Source organism: Pieris napi, chromosome 12 (genome assembly GCF_905475465.1).
Source record: "Pieris napi chromosome 12, ilPieNapi1.2, whole genome shotgun sequence".
Taxonomy (NCBI): Eukaryota; Metazoa; Arthropoda; class Insecta; order Lepidoptera; family Pieridae; genus Pieris; species Pieris napi.
This window is the reverse complement of record NC_062245.1, coordinates 12737709-12755898: the sequence shown is the minus strand read 5'-3', so window position 1 is coordinate 12755898 and position 18190 is coordinate 12737709. Positions and strand designations below refer to the sequence as shown.

The window sequence follows — 18190 nt, the reverse complement described above, 5'->3', positions numbered from 1 at the left end:
TGCTAAAAACGACTGTTGATGAGATCACGGCAAAGATTTCGTATATAAATCATCGACGTCTAGTCGCGTTTTAAGAAAATAATTATTTTTAAATATCCATTAAACTATTTGAACGACCCACGTATACGTAAGGAATTATATTATGTGTTATCAGTATTTGCTTCGTCAATGTCACCGAGTTGTTTAGAGGGCAACGGACGCGATATCTGTAAACAACACTGATTCGTACCAACACACACTTTTATTTGGTATTTTTAGAGTGCGCCCGAAAATTTCATTACTAGGTTAATTGCTATGTTGAGTTGGCATATATGTAAAAAAACTAACACCACAAGATGTGATTCTTATATAGAGTTCATCATACAATCAAGAATAACCGAATTTTACGGTAGTATCTTAATCTGACCCCATTCAAAATTCGTGTCATTGAAAAAATAGTCCTTTCAGATAAAGATATGCAAACAAAATATGTTTTAATAGATAAGAATTATTATTTGTGGCACAAAATCATATAAATAATATCTTTATGAAGTTTACTATTTCTCTTAGTGATAATACTCTCATAGGGCCTTGTCGGTTCCCTTTTACATAACCCTGATGAGAGAGAACTGATACAATAATTAAAAAAAAAAATCAGTGGCGCTAACGAAGGTTTTATCGCAGACCGGTGGACAATGCGGCTGAGCATAGAACACAAAAAGCATCTTGACATCAACTTGCAAGTGCGTTTACGATTGTGAAATAATTAGACCTCATATTTGGAGCTTAAAGTGGGCTACCACGTGACGCAGTAGAGCGAGACGGCCCATGCTCTGTGTCATGACAGCATAAGCATGACGTGCACTTGCGCAACTTGCTTTTCTCTAGAATCAAACCACGTTTTTAAATAGTGTTTTGCAAAGCTTTCGAATAAAATTCTCCTCTACAGATTTAAACATTGTCTTCGTCTACGTTAAATAAATAATAATATAATAATCACACGATGAACCACTTGTTATAAACAAGCTATTCCTATACTATCTCTAAATTTATTGTACTAATCTTTTACTATGTTATGTATATGTTATTAACTTTAAAAATAGACTAATAATTCAAATCGTTTCCGTACGTAATTTAGTGGGAACGTTCTAATTGCTGATAACCTTAAACAATTTTAGATTTTTCTGTTCCGCTGTGAAGTCACACAACACTATACTAACTATAAAACAGACTTTGTCTGCTCTGAAGATTTTGAGACAATTTTGAAACCTCATGAGTGGCTCAAACTGAAAGATATTGTCCATGAAAAGACAAATAAGAATGTTTAATGTTAAAGGTGTGTTTTAATTAGCGTTGTCTTTCATTATCTGCATTTGTTCGAGACAAAGTGCATCAACCTGTTATAGGACAGGTCTGAGATCATTTAAAATATTCCAACTGACCGCAACTCGTTTCGTTTTCTTGGGAATACTTTTTATGTTTTCAAATGAAAACCCATTAAGCCTAGCCTTCTAGATAGGCAGAAGGGCGTGCTACTCTTTGTTATAAGAACAAACTTCGTTCGTTTATTCTCAAGAGGTAATATTGACTCTACATTACTTCAAAGCAAAGAGCGGGACATTGTTGACTCTGTTCGGCTTAGAAGCTGATCATTTTAATTTAATTAAATTGTTTTTTTACAAATTCTTATCAATTAACTTTTATTCAGCACCTGAAGAAGATATTCTAATATTGTAGCGCTACACATGCTAGAGGCTGACCGTTCATAATTTGATAATAAAATGAGTAGCATTGTTATAAATGACATTCGCATTGTGCTAGCAAGTATTACATTGCAATTTACAGCTTAAAGATTTACACAGAGAACTCTGAAAATTTATAAAATCACGTGGTACTTTGATATAAGTTATTATCAATACTTAAATTAAGAAGGTTGTTAAACGAGGTCCTACTTCCAGAAAAAAAGCTACGTTCTGCAATATTTTGTTGATAAAAACAAACGTTAAACAGTTATTTTTAATGAAATACTCAACGTTGTAAATAGACCTGCAAACTTATTATGAATGCTGTGCAGGTGGCAGGCCCAGGCAGGTGTCACATTGTTGCCTGAATGCTATGACCTTTGCATAAGAATAGAGTCGGCTACTATCTACTAACTGACCATAGAGGTACTAATTAGTAACTTCACAGACTATAAACTTTTAAAATTATAAATTTTCTTATCTTCATGACATCTATGAAACAGATGTCAGTGAAATGCCAATATATTAATAACCATATACATTTAAAAGTTAATTACAGTTTTCGCAAGAGTAAAGGCCGGCAACACACTCGCGAGCCATTTGGCAGAATGAGTGTCCACAGGGAGCGGTGTCACTTAACATCAACCCACACACTGTATATTTATTAATGTTATACTATAAGATTTATTAATGTTATACTTCTAATTATTAATTTTCTAATTTAAAACAAAGCTTACAAATGCTTTGTTTTTTTTATCCCCTAATAATTATCAGAAGTAATGATACATTAAACTTGCGGTGCATATTTTGCGTCGTTAGAACCTCAAACCGCCCACAATAATTTGTTTTGTGGCTAGTGAGCCATTGTATGCAATTTTTTGTTAGTCTCAAATCTTTGGCGTGACGTATCTCATGAGCTAGTTCGATTGTAAAAAACCTCGAGAATAAATCGAATCACGTACCGATCAACTTTTTGCAATATTTTGTGTATCTAATACTCTTTAGATGAGGTTTATAAATTATGTCTTCGGTTTTCATTGTTCTCAATCTTGAGTCGTTGGTTGGATGCTGTAGTGTGTACGTATTTTTCTATATCTAGATCTTTACCTATATTATAAAGAGGAAAGATTTGTATTTTTTATGTAACAAACACAAAAACTACTGGTGCGCTTCCAAAAATTCGTTCACTATTAGAGTGCTACATTATCCCTGAGTAAAAGGCAAGATTATTTATATCCAATATATGTAAAATAATAAATGTCCAGTCGTATTGATCTGGGACAGGCCGCTAGTTTTTATATCACTGTTATTCTACAAAAAGAATCTTCCCAGTCTTCGTTTCGACGAAATAGAAGTTCAAATCTCTATTACTAAAGCCGGTGGTGTGAAAATTATCGTCTATGAAATTGCGAGTGCGGTATGAAATAGAGTTTATCAGATTCCAGCGATGTGCCCGAGATAGCGCAAGTGGACCAAGGGCGAGCCGCGATAATGCAAGGCTGCCCTACTATGCACTGACAGTTGCCTACAAATCGATATCACCGTTCACCGATTACGCCTCTTAACTGTTCTATTCATTTATCATAGGATTTTGTTTGTCTAGTAAATTTTCTGTTCGTTTAGATTCTCTAAAATATAATGATGGTGCCAAATTGTTACATGTGCCCACGGCCTGTTCGAGGGCGACCATTTGCTCGTCAAGATTACAATAATAAATCATTGCAGACTAAGACAGACTTTGAAGTATCACTTAATCTAAGCAGCCTAAAACAGGAAGGCCATGCGATAACAGCGAATGCATTGTTTAATTTTATAAGGCCATTTGATAAGCCTGGCCTCGTGAACACGGAAGAAACGGGTCAATACTACCGATTTATAAAATCATGATTATCCGTTACATATTCATGTTTTATACAAATATGTCGCCGACAAAGTCTCAAGGTTGGCTCAAGATAACACGATAACTTCGCTAGGCTAGGGCTACGGGCATCTTGTGCAAGACACATTTGAGATGTTTACGGATGTCTAGACAGGATTATGCTACTTTTAGTCGCCGTTTGACGGCGATTTCATGGGGAGTTCTATGCAACAGTATTTTAGTAGCTTTCGAATTGTAACGAAAGTTTTTTTTTTCGATTTGTTTCTGATATTAATATTTCTGATATTATACCTGATATTTACAAATCTTTAAATCATACATACTATTTACTAATAACCCGTAGGAATATAGGTCTACAAATAGCGGGGCGTGAACTAACTTGATAGAATAATGTGTTTGCAACCTTGTCCCCGTTCGGCGACCCAGTTGCATGTCCTGGAGGATGTTCTTTTACTAACACGCTTTTGAGCCAATTACGTCACTTAAAAGTATGCGAATCGGGTCTCACAAACTGCCTTGGTCTATTCATATTCCTTTCGCAATAATTATAATTGTAATGTTTTTAACCTATACTCTATTATACTGATTCAAAGGCTAGCACTATCACGAACAAAACCGATACAAACGCAAAGGTTAACGACGAAAACATTTAAAATTGAGCCCCTTCGCTTAAAATAGGAGTCATATATGAGCTAATTGCATTGATAAAGTGACGCACGCGCGCTGCAGTGGATGCAGTGCCCTGAGTCAGGCGTGGTTAGGTCAAGGCTAGAAGATCTGCCCTGATCCGATGACCTGCTTCTGAGTACCCAATTGTAACTAACTGACCGTTTTATAGATACCGAAGGTTATCTGTAAAGTATACAACAGTCGTTTAACAGATTTTCGTTATATATACTTGGGTCAAAAGCACAATTATGAGAATTATATGAAAATATACACATAGTTTTGGGGTTTTGTTAATAACTTTGAAATTTGGACTTTCGTGACAACTGCACGTAACACTTCCGATCTGTTTCGGCCGAATTTTTAATCTAAAGCTTGGTATGCGTTACGTAACAGCATTATCGTGTTTCAAGGGCACTCTGATATGCAGGACATGGCGTTTGTGCTTTTTACTTTAATAGACACGCATTCCACAGATAAATAAGTATTTCCACTAAATGTCTACGGCCATCTGTGCCTTATGAAATAGGTATTTTAATATTTCTGAATAGTTCTGAGAGTTCTGAAAGACTAGCAAATGTAGAGCTGCTTGATTGATGGATGTAAACACCTAATCACTTCCGACAACCCAGGAATGTGGACTATTTTATTGTAATAGCAGAACAAACAACTACAGCTTTTTGGACTTTCTCTCTTATAATACAATGCTGAAAGATAATTTCAATTATGTGATATTATGTTGGATATGTGGAAAGTACAATCTTGTTGTGTCTACAATAAAACAAATATTTTTAATGTAGGTTTTTATTTTTAAATTATGAAGTATATTTTCCGTTTCTTAATAAAAAGCTAGAGAGAGGTTAATTGCCGCAGTCTAAAAAATAGCAGATGCAATTACACAGGCACTGGTGGCCGTTGAAATGTCAAACACATTCAAGTCGTTTAAATTACCACTTATAATGTATGCTATAAACTGACTTTACAGTTTAAACACGCCACAATATTTATTGCAGGTAGACGTGAGACAAGATGAAGAATCTTAAAAATGCCGCTTACAATATGAGCTTTCTTAAGCTCCGCATCCTCCTCGGCTCAAAGGAACTTATCTTTAATCGAAAACAAAAACAAAACACTTATTTCACGGTCATCGTTTATATCTTGATACAATGAGAAGGAATCGACTGTCGGAAATGATTTACAAGAGTTGATTAAAGGGCAGAATCGCGTTCGCAGCATTGTAACGTGATTGGAACGCAATTCTTGGGCGAATTAAATTCAAGGGCTATACGGTTAAGTCCAGAGAGCTGTAAGTGTCATGAATAAAATTAAAATCTTTAGCTGTTTGCCCGCTATCATGGTGTATTGCTCTACACACAATTTCACATGTTACACCAGAAATATATTTTGAAATGCGTGTAGGAAATAGCGTGGATAGTTTTACGAGAGGTGGCAGTAAAACTCGTGCATTATACCCGTGCTGGCAGTTTAAACAAGTGCTCCCATTGGCAATGCTTGCAATGCGACTTTTATTCCTAGCGTGAACAATAGCCGAGTCGCCAGCGCAGCCGGTTTTGTTGCTCGCAGCGCGATCACAGCTACGAGTTACGAGGCTATAAATTTAATACTCTAAGACGTGCCCGTGACCCGAGAGGCGTTCGGTTGCCGGTCTAAGTAACACGATCTACGTATTTACATTGAACTATTTTTACCTAGTATCCAACAAACGCCACCAATTCCTGCGCGTACGTGACTATGAAATGTTTATTGTCCCACATCCTCATGAGTGCACTAATTGCACTTCACGATTTTTGCTTCAAACTTGTAATTTTTACTTTGGCACCTGTCCAGCGCCGCATCTAGGACACACGTTCTGAGCCGTCAGTCGAGAAACCGTTGTTGGCAATCTCCTTAAAAGGCAATGCGGAATTCGCACTATTAGAATCGGGCAATAAATATTAGCGGGCTCCTCGAGGAAGGTTATTTAACCAATCTCGATGAACATTTAAAATCGTCTTCAAGGCAAACACATATTAGCACATGTGTCATGCAGCGCTCGTCGTGCTCAATTGTGTAAATAAAATCTCGGGCCATTCAGTCAAGTACATATTTTATGTAAACCGATCCCACTCGCATATATCACTTCGAGCACGGGCTCCTTTTATGTTATACTTTTCTGTTGCACCACTCGCCACTTCCAGGAATATCTGGGAAACTAATGTTTATATTAAAAACAAGCGAAGGCCTCCTTCTCCTCGTGATGTGTAATAGCATATTGGTGCTTATTGGCCATGACCGTGACTAGCAATTAGATAGAATTATCTTCAATTTATCCCACCATTAATGTCTTCTCAGAGGTCTGAGATAATGGACTTACGGTATACTGCTTGGAAGTCAGAACTTGCATACGCAATTAGTACGTAGAGATTCGTTATTTTGTAACTCCCAAATAACAGAAGCCTGACGTAATTGTTGATACATTACAAATAGTAACGAGTGATATACTAGAAGCTGCCTGTATGGTCTGCACATGACAATGGAGTAGCATCTGGGTGCCTAATTGCTGTTCTAAAAAAAACTGTGATCGCGCTAAAGCCCACATGTTTGTTGAAATAAGAATACATTATTATATTTTTAATTGCAAAGTTGGCAATGGTGTGGGAGACGACAAGAGCTGTCAATCTTTTCTATAAAAACCTGCAGAACAGTATTTTGGCAAAAGAACTCTAGCTGGAGTCAACGGCTTCTGTGACAGCCGACACGGCTCATGTTAAACAAATAAATTGCTATTTTATTTAAAATGTACAAAAAACGTTCATCTACGTATTGTTCCGCTGTGATTGAGAAAAATTCGTTCGCCCACACTCTTACTTCTATTCAATTAATCTGCTCTTAGTGTTCCCCAAACCAAAACTTATTTATTTTCGATAAATAATATAATTCTGATTAACATGATTTTTTTATGTATTAAATACTCTCTCTTCTGTAGTTAATGAGAATACTGCGGACCAAGCATTAAATTGAAATTGAAGCCGAATGTAGCAGTTAATAATTATTATCAGTGTCCATGGGCGGCGGTATCACTTGACACTGATGAGCCTCCTGCCCGTTTTCCCCCTGTTACAAAAAAATTTTCATTACATACAACTCATACAAGAGTACGTACAAATCGTTGTACGGAATTCTTAAGTTTCCAGATTCAATTTGTTTTCAAATTATTAATACAAGGCCAAAGACCTCAGAGATTAAAATACTTTTTTTTTAATTTTGGCTTAAACTAGACGTTACCGAGTGACAAATATAAATTAGTTACATTATGTGTTGAATATAAATATGTCAAAATGTTACAAAACCTGATATTTGCTAAGTTAAGATACGTAGCTTATAATTTATAATCTATACATTTGATTAAATTATTTTTTTAAGCCGAACCTTGGACCGAACCATTATCAGACCTGTATGCGTATAGGCTAAGCAATTTTTCGGTGAGGTACAACGTATGCAGCTCCAGAAGTACGACCTCATATTCATTACTGCTCACATCTTTGGGCTGGTGTTCCCAAATACTAGCTTCTTCCTTTTGACCAAATTTAGCGGAGGACTGGTCGAAATGTCCGACTCCAATGTATTACTGGTCGGCTTGATTCTCTATCGCTACTCTTAGACATTGAGTCTCTATCCGTACTCTACAAAGTGTACTATGGTCCCGTATGTTCGATTGCGGGGCAGCCCTAAACTTATAAAATAAGTGAAAACAACTTCTCTCTTCAACTCTTAGTTTAGACAGCGATTTTATAATTCAAACGAATCTCGACTAAATCTCATAATTCAGATTTAACTATATTCGTTCGGGTAATCGGGTCTCGGATAGTTGTGTCATCGTTTTGCAGCGAGGACAATGCGTTATGCAACCAATGCACTTTATGCATCTATATTCAACTCACGCGCAAACAACGGTCGACGCAGTATTGCTTTGACCTATTTAAGTCCTGTGAACACTATTCGATATTTTAATTAGCGAATTCTACAAGTGCGAGCTAAGCTTTGAAGGATGTGGGTTTTTAGGGATGACTTGACCAAATATCAGCTTCTCGAAACTGGTGACTAATTGGCGAGATGAAAAAATTGCTTATCATTGTAAGAACGTTCATGAAGCACTAACTATCAATTATTCAATTTGCCGACATCGTGATTCACAAGTGTAATTCTTATTTGATATTACCGCATCTTTTCATTTTATTTATTCGATTTTATTAAGAAAAAACCAATTCTCGTGTATGCATGAACTAAATATGCCACAACCAGGACTTTAGACATTTCCCACATTACATCCAATTCGCGATTAGACTGCCACATCCTTCGGACGTAGTTATATCACTTACGCGTTACAACCACCTAAGTAACTTCTAATACTACGTACTTAAGCTAAAAGTAACTCTAACGCACAAGAAACAAGATTCAATATTCTGTACATTCCGAATTAGCTAGAAATGCGTTATTCGTTGCAGGCGAAAGTAAAACTAAAGTTGAACACTAGAGAGGCTACCTTCTTCTAGCAGAGGCCGTAGCCTAAGCATTACATAATCGGCCGTGTGACTGAATAAAACGGTAACATGGTTTCACGCAACTGACATCAGTTATTGTCAAGTGCATGGAAGTCAACGAACAGGATTATCGCATTCAGTATGCAACAGATGCTTCGCGATACCACAAGCGATACCACAGCGTAGAGGTAGCCCGTACATGTCATCGGAGAGTCCAGTATCCTGCCACAGTACCTGTAGCCCGATAATGAATATACAGGTACTGTGCTGGAGTGACAAGCGTGTTGTCAAACGCCTTTTCGATAAAGAAGTATCATGTTTGCACAGCGAGCGTAACGAATGTCGAAGGCATTTTATGTGGGTATTTAAGGCGATGCAGCCGGCGTGTTAACTCCGCTATTATCTTTTAATACCATCGACTTCATTATTCGCTATATTTTTTTGCGACGGCATCGAGGCGCGGCGACACGGGTTTGATAACCCGGAGACCTTGGTCTTAATTGCGCTTCAGCAGACCATTCCGCCGAGCCACTTTTTATACGACTGCATCGCTAGGAACTACGTAAGCCGCTCGACTTCAAATGATACATAATACGAGCAGATACAAACCGGTCAGAGGCTCACTAAAAATAGCCGTGTAACCACAAGATCGCTGTACCGAGAAAGCTAGTCATAGCGATTCTTTACAGATTCGCTTGATAAATTGACATTCTCTTTCAATTTACGTAACAAAGGCATCATAAACGCATAGATTAATATCAGTTTGGAAAATGTTGTATGAAAACTTTAATAAATTATTTTTGTTTCAGGTAAGAACCCGTCTTACAAAATTGCAGTCCTACATTAAAAGTCGGTAAAATTACAATTGTAATGCTCTTAAACATACCTGGAGGTAAATTTTAGCACAAAAGTCATTTGAGTGATGTATAATATTTAAGATCGCATTCTTCATCAACGATTTAACAAAGCTAACTTTTGCAGTGGCCGGTATTTATGTTGTAAATGGAAACCGGTATAATCTAGGACCCAATTATGGCTTTTATGTCCTTCAGTAGACAATCGCGATAACTTCAAAGTGATGACTTTAAAGTGGCGTAGAGATGGGGGGAGGGGGAGGTAACTTTAAGTGCACGCACGACTGACTAACCTCACGACTCCAACATTATCTGTATAGGCGACAAAAAACGTTTATTTTAAGTAATCACGGCCCTGTTTAAGAATTGAGACGGTTCTATTCAATGCTTTCAATTACAAAAGTCAGAATTTCATTAATGTTTTGTAAATGTTGGTTTCTACTTGAAACACGATCTCTGAGCTGCCAATTCGTAGAGAAAACTGGATCAAGTAGTCCTTAAAAATGGCAATTGCATGTGTAGTACAGGCTTTGTGTAGTTGGTACTTAGTTGGTGTAAGTAATAACATAGTATACTATATACATATTACATAGCTCACTCAAGCAATTGTTCAAACGATTGTTCCTGGAATTCTCTAAACTTGATAAAGGGAGTATGTTTTAATAATATTTTTAAACAATTTTAATGTAAGCAGGTAAGCACTTATGCTATGAGGCAAAGATACTTCCAAAACATTCAGGTCAACGAACGTGTGAACACGTGATGATGACGAACTTCCATCCAAGTCGAACCGAATTTTGCTCGCGTCATCCAATCTTATCTAATAAGTTATTTTACCAAATCAATAATACATGGCCACAAAATCTGAGGAGACCTAAATTTTCTTATCTATGACCTTTCTGTCTTAAAATAGAAATTAATAATAATAACTTTTCCATTAGACAACGGAGATGAATAATGCTTTCTTTCTTTTAATGGACTCTTTTTGGGGACAAGTAGTGGATACTCTGTATTCTTATTTAGTAGGATTAATATATTACTTATAGGGCTTCGAAAATATATGAGTTTAGGTGTCATGTTAATTCTAGACAATTGAAGCTACAATTCTGCCTGTTTTGATTGAGCATTTCAGCCGCTTATTATCGCTTCTACAACTCTACATAATATTGGTGCTCGGTTCTCGCTTGGTTATGGCGTTAGCGGGGGCATTAAGGGGCGCGCGGGGCTGTGACGTCACAGTCGACCGTGGCAGTGAGTAGTGAGAGCGGCCGCGTCGTTGTTCGCTTCGCTCGTACTCCGTTGACGACGGTCGCGCGCGCGCAACGTGTTTTTATTTGTATTTTGCGTTCCCGATAAGTTACTCCTTTGGCTCTACCAACAGTCGAACTCGTGTGACTTTCCTCTCGCATGTAAATTACAAAAAGTTGTTCCGTTCGAGACTTTCTGTCTTGTAAGACTTAAAACTGGCTTGTGTGAGAAATTTGTTTCGGTCTCGACGCGCCGGTACATAGTGGTTGATAGAGCGTTTAGATAGTTTTTTAGTGCGATCAAAAGTGAAGTGTTGGACATACGGAGAATGTCCGTCGGTGGTCGTGATTGCAGGAGCGACTGATGCTTTTCAGTCGTCATGAGACGCCGCTGGTCAAACAACGGAGGATTCCCGTTGCGTATGCTCGAGGAGAGCTCGTCTGAAGTTACTTCTTCATCTGCTCTGGGTCTCTCGGCGGCTATGGTTATGTCCCCGGAATCGCTCGCCTCGCCTGAGTACGGGCTCGAGCTTTGGGGTTACGACGATGGAATTAGCTATAACACGACACAATCCCTGCTGGGCACACATTGCACAATGCAGCAGCAGCAACCTCAAACACAGCCGCTGCCATCGATGCCGCTACCGATGCCACCCACGACACCAAAATCTGAAAATGAATCTATATCATCAGGTTAGTTTATAGACAGAAGTTTCTAGCTCGGACCCGTTTAAAGATTCTAATGTTTACGTCAAATTTGGCGGTTAAGCGTTTTGCTATTGTCGGGAGAGAAGCGCCGCTGTCTGTCATCGACCTTTGGCCCGGATACCTTGACCGGGCGCCACGGGCCGATGTCTCTTCTACAACATAAACATTATTGCAATTAGCCAGTGTTTCATTGACATAGATAGTTTGAAGGGTTTTCAACTTATTTAAGATAACTATTATGCTAAATGCCTTCAACATGATATACATTTAAAAATTAACTAAAATTCGTTCATATTGGCCTCGCCCAATTAAGTTAAAAGACAATATGCTCTCCCGCTTTAAAGGCTTTAATGACTTCAATATAAGCAAGATCTGGACAATATTATTTAACTCAGTTTTGTCTTGCTTTGCGCGCCATAACATTGCACTTTGCATAACCTATTTGATTAATGATCGTTCCCTGTGAGGATTGTTTTGTCGTTTACATGACTAATCTTAGTAATGACATAGTCTGTGGGCGGAAAAGATTAAAAGTCAAAATACGTCATCCATATTTATCTAGCCAAAGCTTAGAATATGATTTTACCTACTTACATTACCTTTAATGTGAAGTTCTATTCTTAGTGGCTAGTCAACAATGTTGCCTATTGATTAGGCAATGACTGCTAAACGTTAGGTTGGATGAGGAACATTGTATATGAGTAATCTTATCGCGACACGCTCAAGGTTACCGTGGAAATTTTAACACAGTCTTTCCGGAAACAGGTTACTGCCAAGACAATTAAACCAGCCCTGTACTATAAAAGCTAAAAACTTTGTGTTCGAAGAGGCAATGAAATAATAAGTATTAATTATGATAACAGACGAACCACATGAGGACCACATCTCCAAATATTATTTTTAATAAATTTAAGAGTCCAATTAGTGTTGCTTCTTAAAATCAATTTATTTTCTACGTATCTTTGAATCTATAATAAAGGATTCCTATTACAAATCCTTTTCTAGTTCGTTTAATATTGTTTTTAGGTAATACTCGCCTGTCTTGCTCGAAATTACCTATTATTAACAAACAAAGATGGAAGAAAGTGAAATCTTAAATTTTTCAAAGAAATACCTTTTCGTTGCCAGAATAGTACAATACTTAATCTATCATCAATTCTCTAGGGAGAGGGTGGCGAAGGGTGGCGGGATGAGGGCCTCCCCTCCTATTACCATCAACTGTTGACGAGTTATGAAAGAAGCATTCTATATATAGTTCCAAAGAAACCTAATGCCTCCATTTATGTATTCAAGACAAATTACACGGCGCTAAATACAATATGAATTTTGAGGTTTCTGCTCTCACATATTTGTCTGAAATATGCTTGTACTTCATCGCATACATAAATTTGATAGAAATGCGAATTGTCCGATCCATTCGAAGCATTTTAAAGATAAATGAAAAGGTTGGAATCATCTAAGATAAGTGAAGTCAATTTAAAAATGTATGCAGTGAGATTCGTCGAAGTCGCCGCTTGTTGGACCGGTTTGAGACCACTTCGGTAGTGAATCGCATCGCTTGACAAGCAATGTCCATGATATATGAATAAAATGATCATGCTACTAAAACAAAATGGGCGATTTAAAGGCACTTTTGTTCTATATCATAAGGTGCCTACGATTAATATTGAGACAAGACAAGCCACACTAAATATAAAAGAATAATGGGGAATTAGAAATGGATCCTTTTCGTAGATCTTTATAATAACGAAACTGAAAAATCCTTCAAGTACCTTACCATAAATAAGTAAAGAAAAACTTTTCGTTTATCATTATAAACATTGAAATTAACAGATTGCCCTCTCACTTAAATGTCAAATTATTTTCGTTAAATAATGGTGAAAATCCTAAATGACCAAGCACGAATTTGATATTAAACATAACAACGTTTTGTGGATATTCTCTAATGGGCGGCTGTTTTGTAATATTATGACAATCGTATGATTTAAAATTCTAATTAATAATCATTATTCGCGAAAAGTACGATGATTGTATAAAACAGACAATGAGGTAAAGCGATTAAATTTAAATAGTACAAAAATCACATCGTATTTGAATATTCTATTATCTATTTAGTCATTGACCTCTTAAATATTCTTAATTATATTTTTTCTTCAACTATGATTGATTAACGACTCGAAACGCGATTTAAAAGATTTTCTCGGAAACATTATTTCACATTCTTATATCCTTGCATATTAATGCCGTTCATATGATGCGTTAATTTATTAGATTATCCCCTTGTTAAGTAACCCGCATAAGTCGGAATTTACCTACATCAATAAAAGTTCACGAGAAATAAAGTATCACAGATAACAACAAGCATGCGGGTGAGCTTATTACGTATTTTTATTCCTTTAAAATCTGTCCTTAAAAACGGAACGGACGTTCGATTGCGATTCCACAAACAGAAGTAATAACATATTGGACAAGAGACTCAATCAATGGAACGGAACGCACTATCGTTTCACCCCCATGGCCTTTTACGGCCTTGAATTAAAAACTTCGAAAATCGAATCAAATATGCAGCGAGCTCTGTCGTTTACCGCGCAAGGAATTAAGACGGAATAGTCTTCTACGTCTGCTAAGAGTTGGACTTTTGAATAAGTGATGAGATAATTTATTGTTACGGAAAGTCGTAGGGCATTTTCCAGCCCCACGGGCCTCAGCTGAGGTGAACGTTTCACGCGCGCGGGGGCGCCAAGGTCACCGCGGTTTTTTGACACGTCCATTTATAACTGGCAACATCATGCAACACTAATTACTCTTACTATATTATATGTGGCCGGAAATTATTTGTTTCTGCCTAACAATGTTTCTATTTTCCCGCAACGATAGGGTTACGGACCGCCCAAGGTCTTATATTGATTAGAAAATTTGAATTGCTTCAAAGAAACGCAAAATCCTATTTCCGGAAAATGCCACGTAAAGGGGAAAACACAATAGTTCTGCGGTACCTTTAATGGACTATCTTTGACGCAGTATGTACAAGTACTTAGTACCTAAAATATAAATAAATGGTGTGACATGCGATGCCTATCCTGTTACACGAGCTGTGATTGATGATTCCTTAATCATAAGGTTCAGTAACCCCGACGGAGATAGCTTATGACTTCATATATTTTAAATAAAACATATTATGTAAGAGCAATAATATTTCCACGAACATATTATGATAATTTCTAAATAGGACTTGTCGTAATGGAGTTGTTTATTAGCATAGAAATTCGAACAACTTCGCAAGCTTCGACGATTTGGAATGTTTAGTGTTAGAATAATATTACTAATCTGATCCCCACGAGCAGCTGTCGTATAGAAGGGAACTTTATTAAATAGCGGCGTGATTCTGAACCCTTTGACTGCATAATCTAATAGCTTTGACCCCTTTCAGTATCTGCACACACGGAATTGCCAATCATACTTGGAACCGAAGCCAAATCTTCCTAAACTTAAGACGAGAATTAGTTAAAGAATTAGTCATTGTGTTCTCTTATGCTCGGTTAGATGTAAATACAACTTACAAGTCGAGTTCATCGACATCCAAAATTAGTCAAACACTTGTTTTTCGCTTTTGTATATCCGCATTAATTGAAATTCGCGTTCACATTCGCAATAATTGAAATAAATCTCCTTATTATGATGTATTAACTATTGTAGAGGACATTCAAAAAAATCTGATAAACACGATATGGTAGCAGAAGGTTGTTAAAAATAGTTAAAAATGATCTAGGAAGGCTCTGGCGGATGTGCGGTCGAGCGCTTGTTTCGCTCGGCTGCGCGCGCGCTGCCATCGCGTCGCTTGTTAGTTCTATTATCTCCCTCGAGCCAGTCTTCGTAACTAGGATGCTTATATCTTAATACAAATCACTACAATTTAAAAAAATGTGATCTTCAGAGACTGCATTTTAGTTCTGAATCTGAATTTCAACAATCGTACAATGAGGTCATGTATATTTGGATAACTACCGCGTGATAAAAATTCCTAAAGTTTAAAGGCGCAAAAATCTTAATGTTTTTCTCGGCACAGTATTTGCTCCCAAACTTATTTGCCTCCTTGGACGTGATTCGAATGCGCAATGGTTTCCATAGTTGCCTGATTTACTTTGAATTCTAATTCTTTTGATTATTCGACGAATGGAACTGAAAACGTTACATTGCCCGATTTATCTTGAATTAACATTTAACTTAGCGTGTATATCGCTCAACCAATTTAACTTCTGAAACTTACTAAACTGAGATTTTGATTTCGGATTTATTTAAACACTGTTCTACGTTGTTCGCCCGACAGTTTTTATTTCGTGATCATCTAATGATTCTATTTATCTTTTGGAGAACATCTGCTTATGTTTACAAAGCGGGTATTGTTAAGAGTCTCTGCGTTGGGTCCGGAATTAAATGTACATTGATCTAAATCATTTAACGGATTCACTAACAGAACGCTTAATTGTCGTTCGGATTGCCATTATTCCAAGTTTGGGGCCAAGATTCGAGGCACTTGACCGGTTTCGATTATTACAAGTCACACGTTTTGCCAAGAGAGAAACCTGTTGCCGAATTTCTTATACGAACAACTCAAATTGTAATTTGATTAATAACTTGCTTCTAAACTGGTTTCTATAAATAGCAATCGTTTCTCGTCTATAAAATCTATGTGCTACAATGCGTGGTAACGTTTTCGATTATACATGCACCTAGGTTTCGAGGTATATAACCTAAAAGTTAGGTATATATTTATACCTACCTTATTGTTTATATAGGTTATATAAACGCTAAAACGTAGTAATAAAGAATACTTTTATTAAGGATTAATTTCGGCAGCAGTCATTACTTAAACAGCTAAACTTGACATCACTAAGCAAACCTGAATAAGAATATGTTATGTAAGTTTAGATAATTTATATGATTGTAACTTTCCATCAGCCGCTACTTCTTAATATTGATTTGTGTGATTTGTTTTCCTAATATTACATTAAAATTCAGCAAGTTTGAGATCGTGAATTATGTCACTAGGAAAGAACAATTGAAGAGGAAATACACCAGCAGAATAACATGCGAAGGCAGATCACGTACTTCCCGGTGCACAACAAATATATTTATGATTGTATAACTTTTGTATTATTCTATTTTACATGACATATTGCAAAACAAATCCGGTTTTAATCTGAAAAGGGCATCATTTACACATTTTTTATAGCATTCCACTTGGTCAATTAAAAATATAAGTTTGTATTTGGAAAATAACATTAATGTTGTTAAAAATAGGAACTTGAACTATATTTTAACCAAATCGATCCATAACATATTGAATTCACAGTGCAATCGGTGGCCTTGTCACTAAGGAGCAATCTCTTCAACAAGTTTTATGACAGAGTTTAATAAAGTGTATTTAAAGTAAAGAAACAAGTTTTTACATAACATAAGCAATACAAAATCGAAGGCTACCGTGAGTAATGTCTGCAGACATTATATTAAATTGTATATCTTGAGCCGCCCCCGCACGAATGTCCTCGGACGTATTATACATCCTTGAGACCTATATTGTCCTGTCCAGGAATGTTTCCTGTGGGTGGCTTTGCGTTTTCTTATTTTTTTATGAGACCAAATTAAAATTCATGTACACACATTTGCATCGGTGCACATTTTATATAGAATATTATTGTAAAAAAGCGTTTTTAATAAGTACCTATCCAATTACACGAATCGTTTTGTTTCATTTTATATCACAATTTAAAAATATTTTATGAAAATGACTTATTTTTTAAAATTATTTAAAAAGAGGCGAACCAAACATTTATCAAACATCAAAGAAAACATTTGGCAAAAATAATTGTCTGTCTGAAATTTCAAATATCTGCAAATTGTTTAAACTTTTCTTGTCAATTAGTCTTATTTTCAAATTAATACGGTAATTTAATGTTATTATCGAATAAATGATTATCCGGCACAGATGTTGAATAGTTCTGTACATTAATTTTGTCTCTATGTGCGTCATAAATATTCTTTCGTTTTATTTAGAATAACGCTTGTTTGGCATTTCTGGTGTTCGCCTTGTTTATCGTAAAAACTGCAGTAAATGCATACTCATTTCAAAGTTATTTTGCATTTGTATCACAATTTACAAGTATAATGTCAGTATATTTGTGTGGCATGCATTAAAGCCGACTGATAATTTAGATTTGGCCTTGATCGCTGTGCATCGCTGCACAGCGCGTTGGCATTCACCTTATCGTGTGTTGAACTGGTGTATCTCACGAACAGAGCACCCCTAAAATCGGCTGCAGCCCGTCTCATTGTAAAAGCATCCTCGCGTCTTCAAACTGCAAGTTATTACGTGCATTTCATTTTCGACGAATAATATCTGGTCGATGTTTAAAATCTTTAAATATATGCGTGACGAATACATTCCTGTGTTACTGTGTGAGTGCTTATATACGAGCCAGTAGTCAAGGTCGACAATGTCATTGTACGGAGAGACGCTATTCACACATCGACAACCTGCATTCTTTGTGTGCAGTTGAGCTATTGAAGTAATCTT

At 36.6% G+C, this 18190-nt stretch overlaps 1 protein-coding gene across 5 annotated transcripts in view; it reads left to right on the top strand.

Moving 5' to 3' along the window:
- Positions 1–18190, top strand: part of LOC125054300 (ecdysone receptor) — a 111289-nt gene that overhangs the window by 80123 nt on the left and 12976 nt on the right. The window contains exon 1 of one of the 5 annotated variants that reach the window (XM_047656094.1): positions 10935–11601. The exons of 3 other annotated variants lie outside the window; for them this stretch is intronic. In XM_047656094.1, coding sequence (XP_047512050.1) covers positions 11289–11601 — 313 coding nt within the window. In that variant the 5' untranslated portion in view covers positions 10935–11288. Of the gene's footprint in view, positions 1–10934; positions 11602–18190 lie in introns of those variants that run through there. One more of the 5 variants, XM_047656095.1, reaches the window with a different exon arrangement.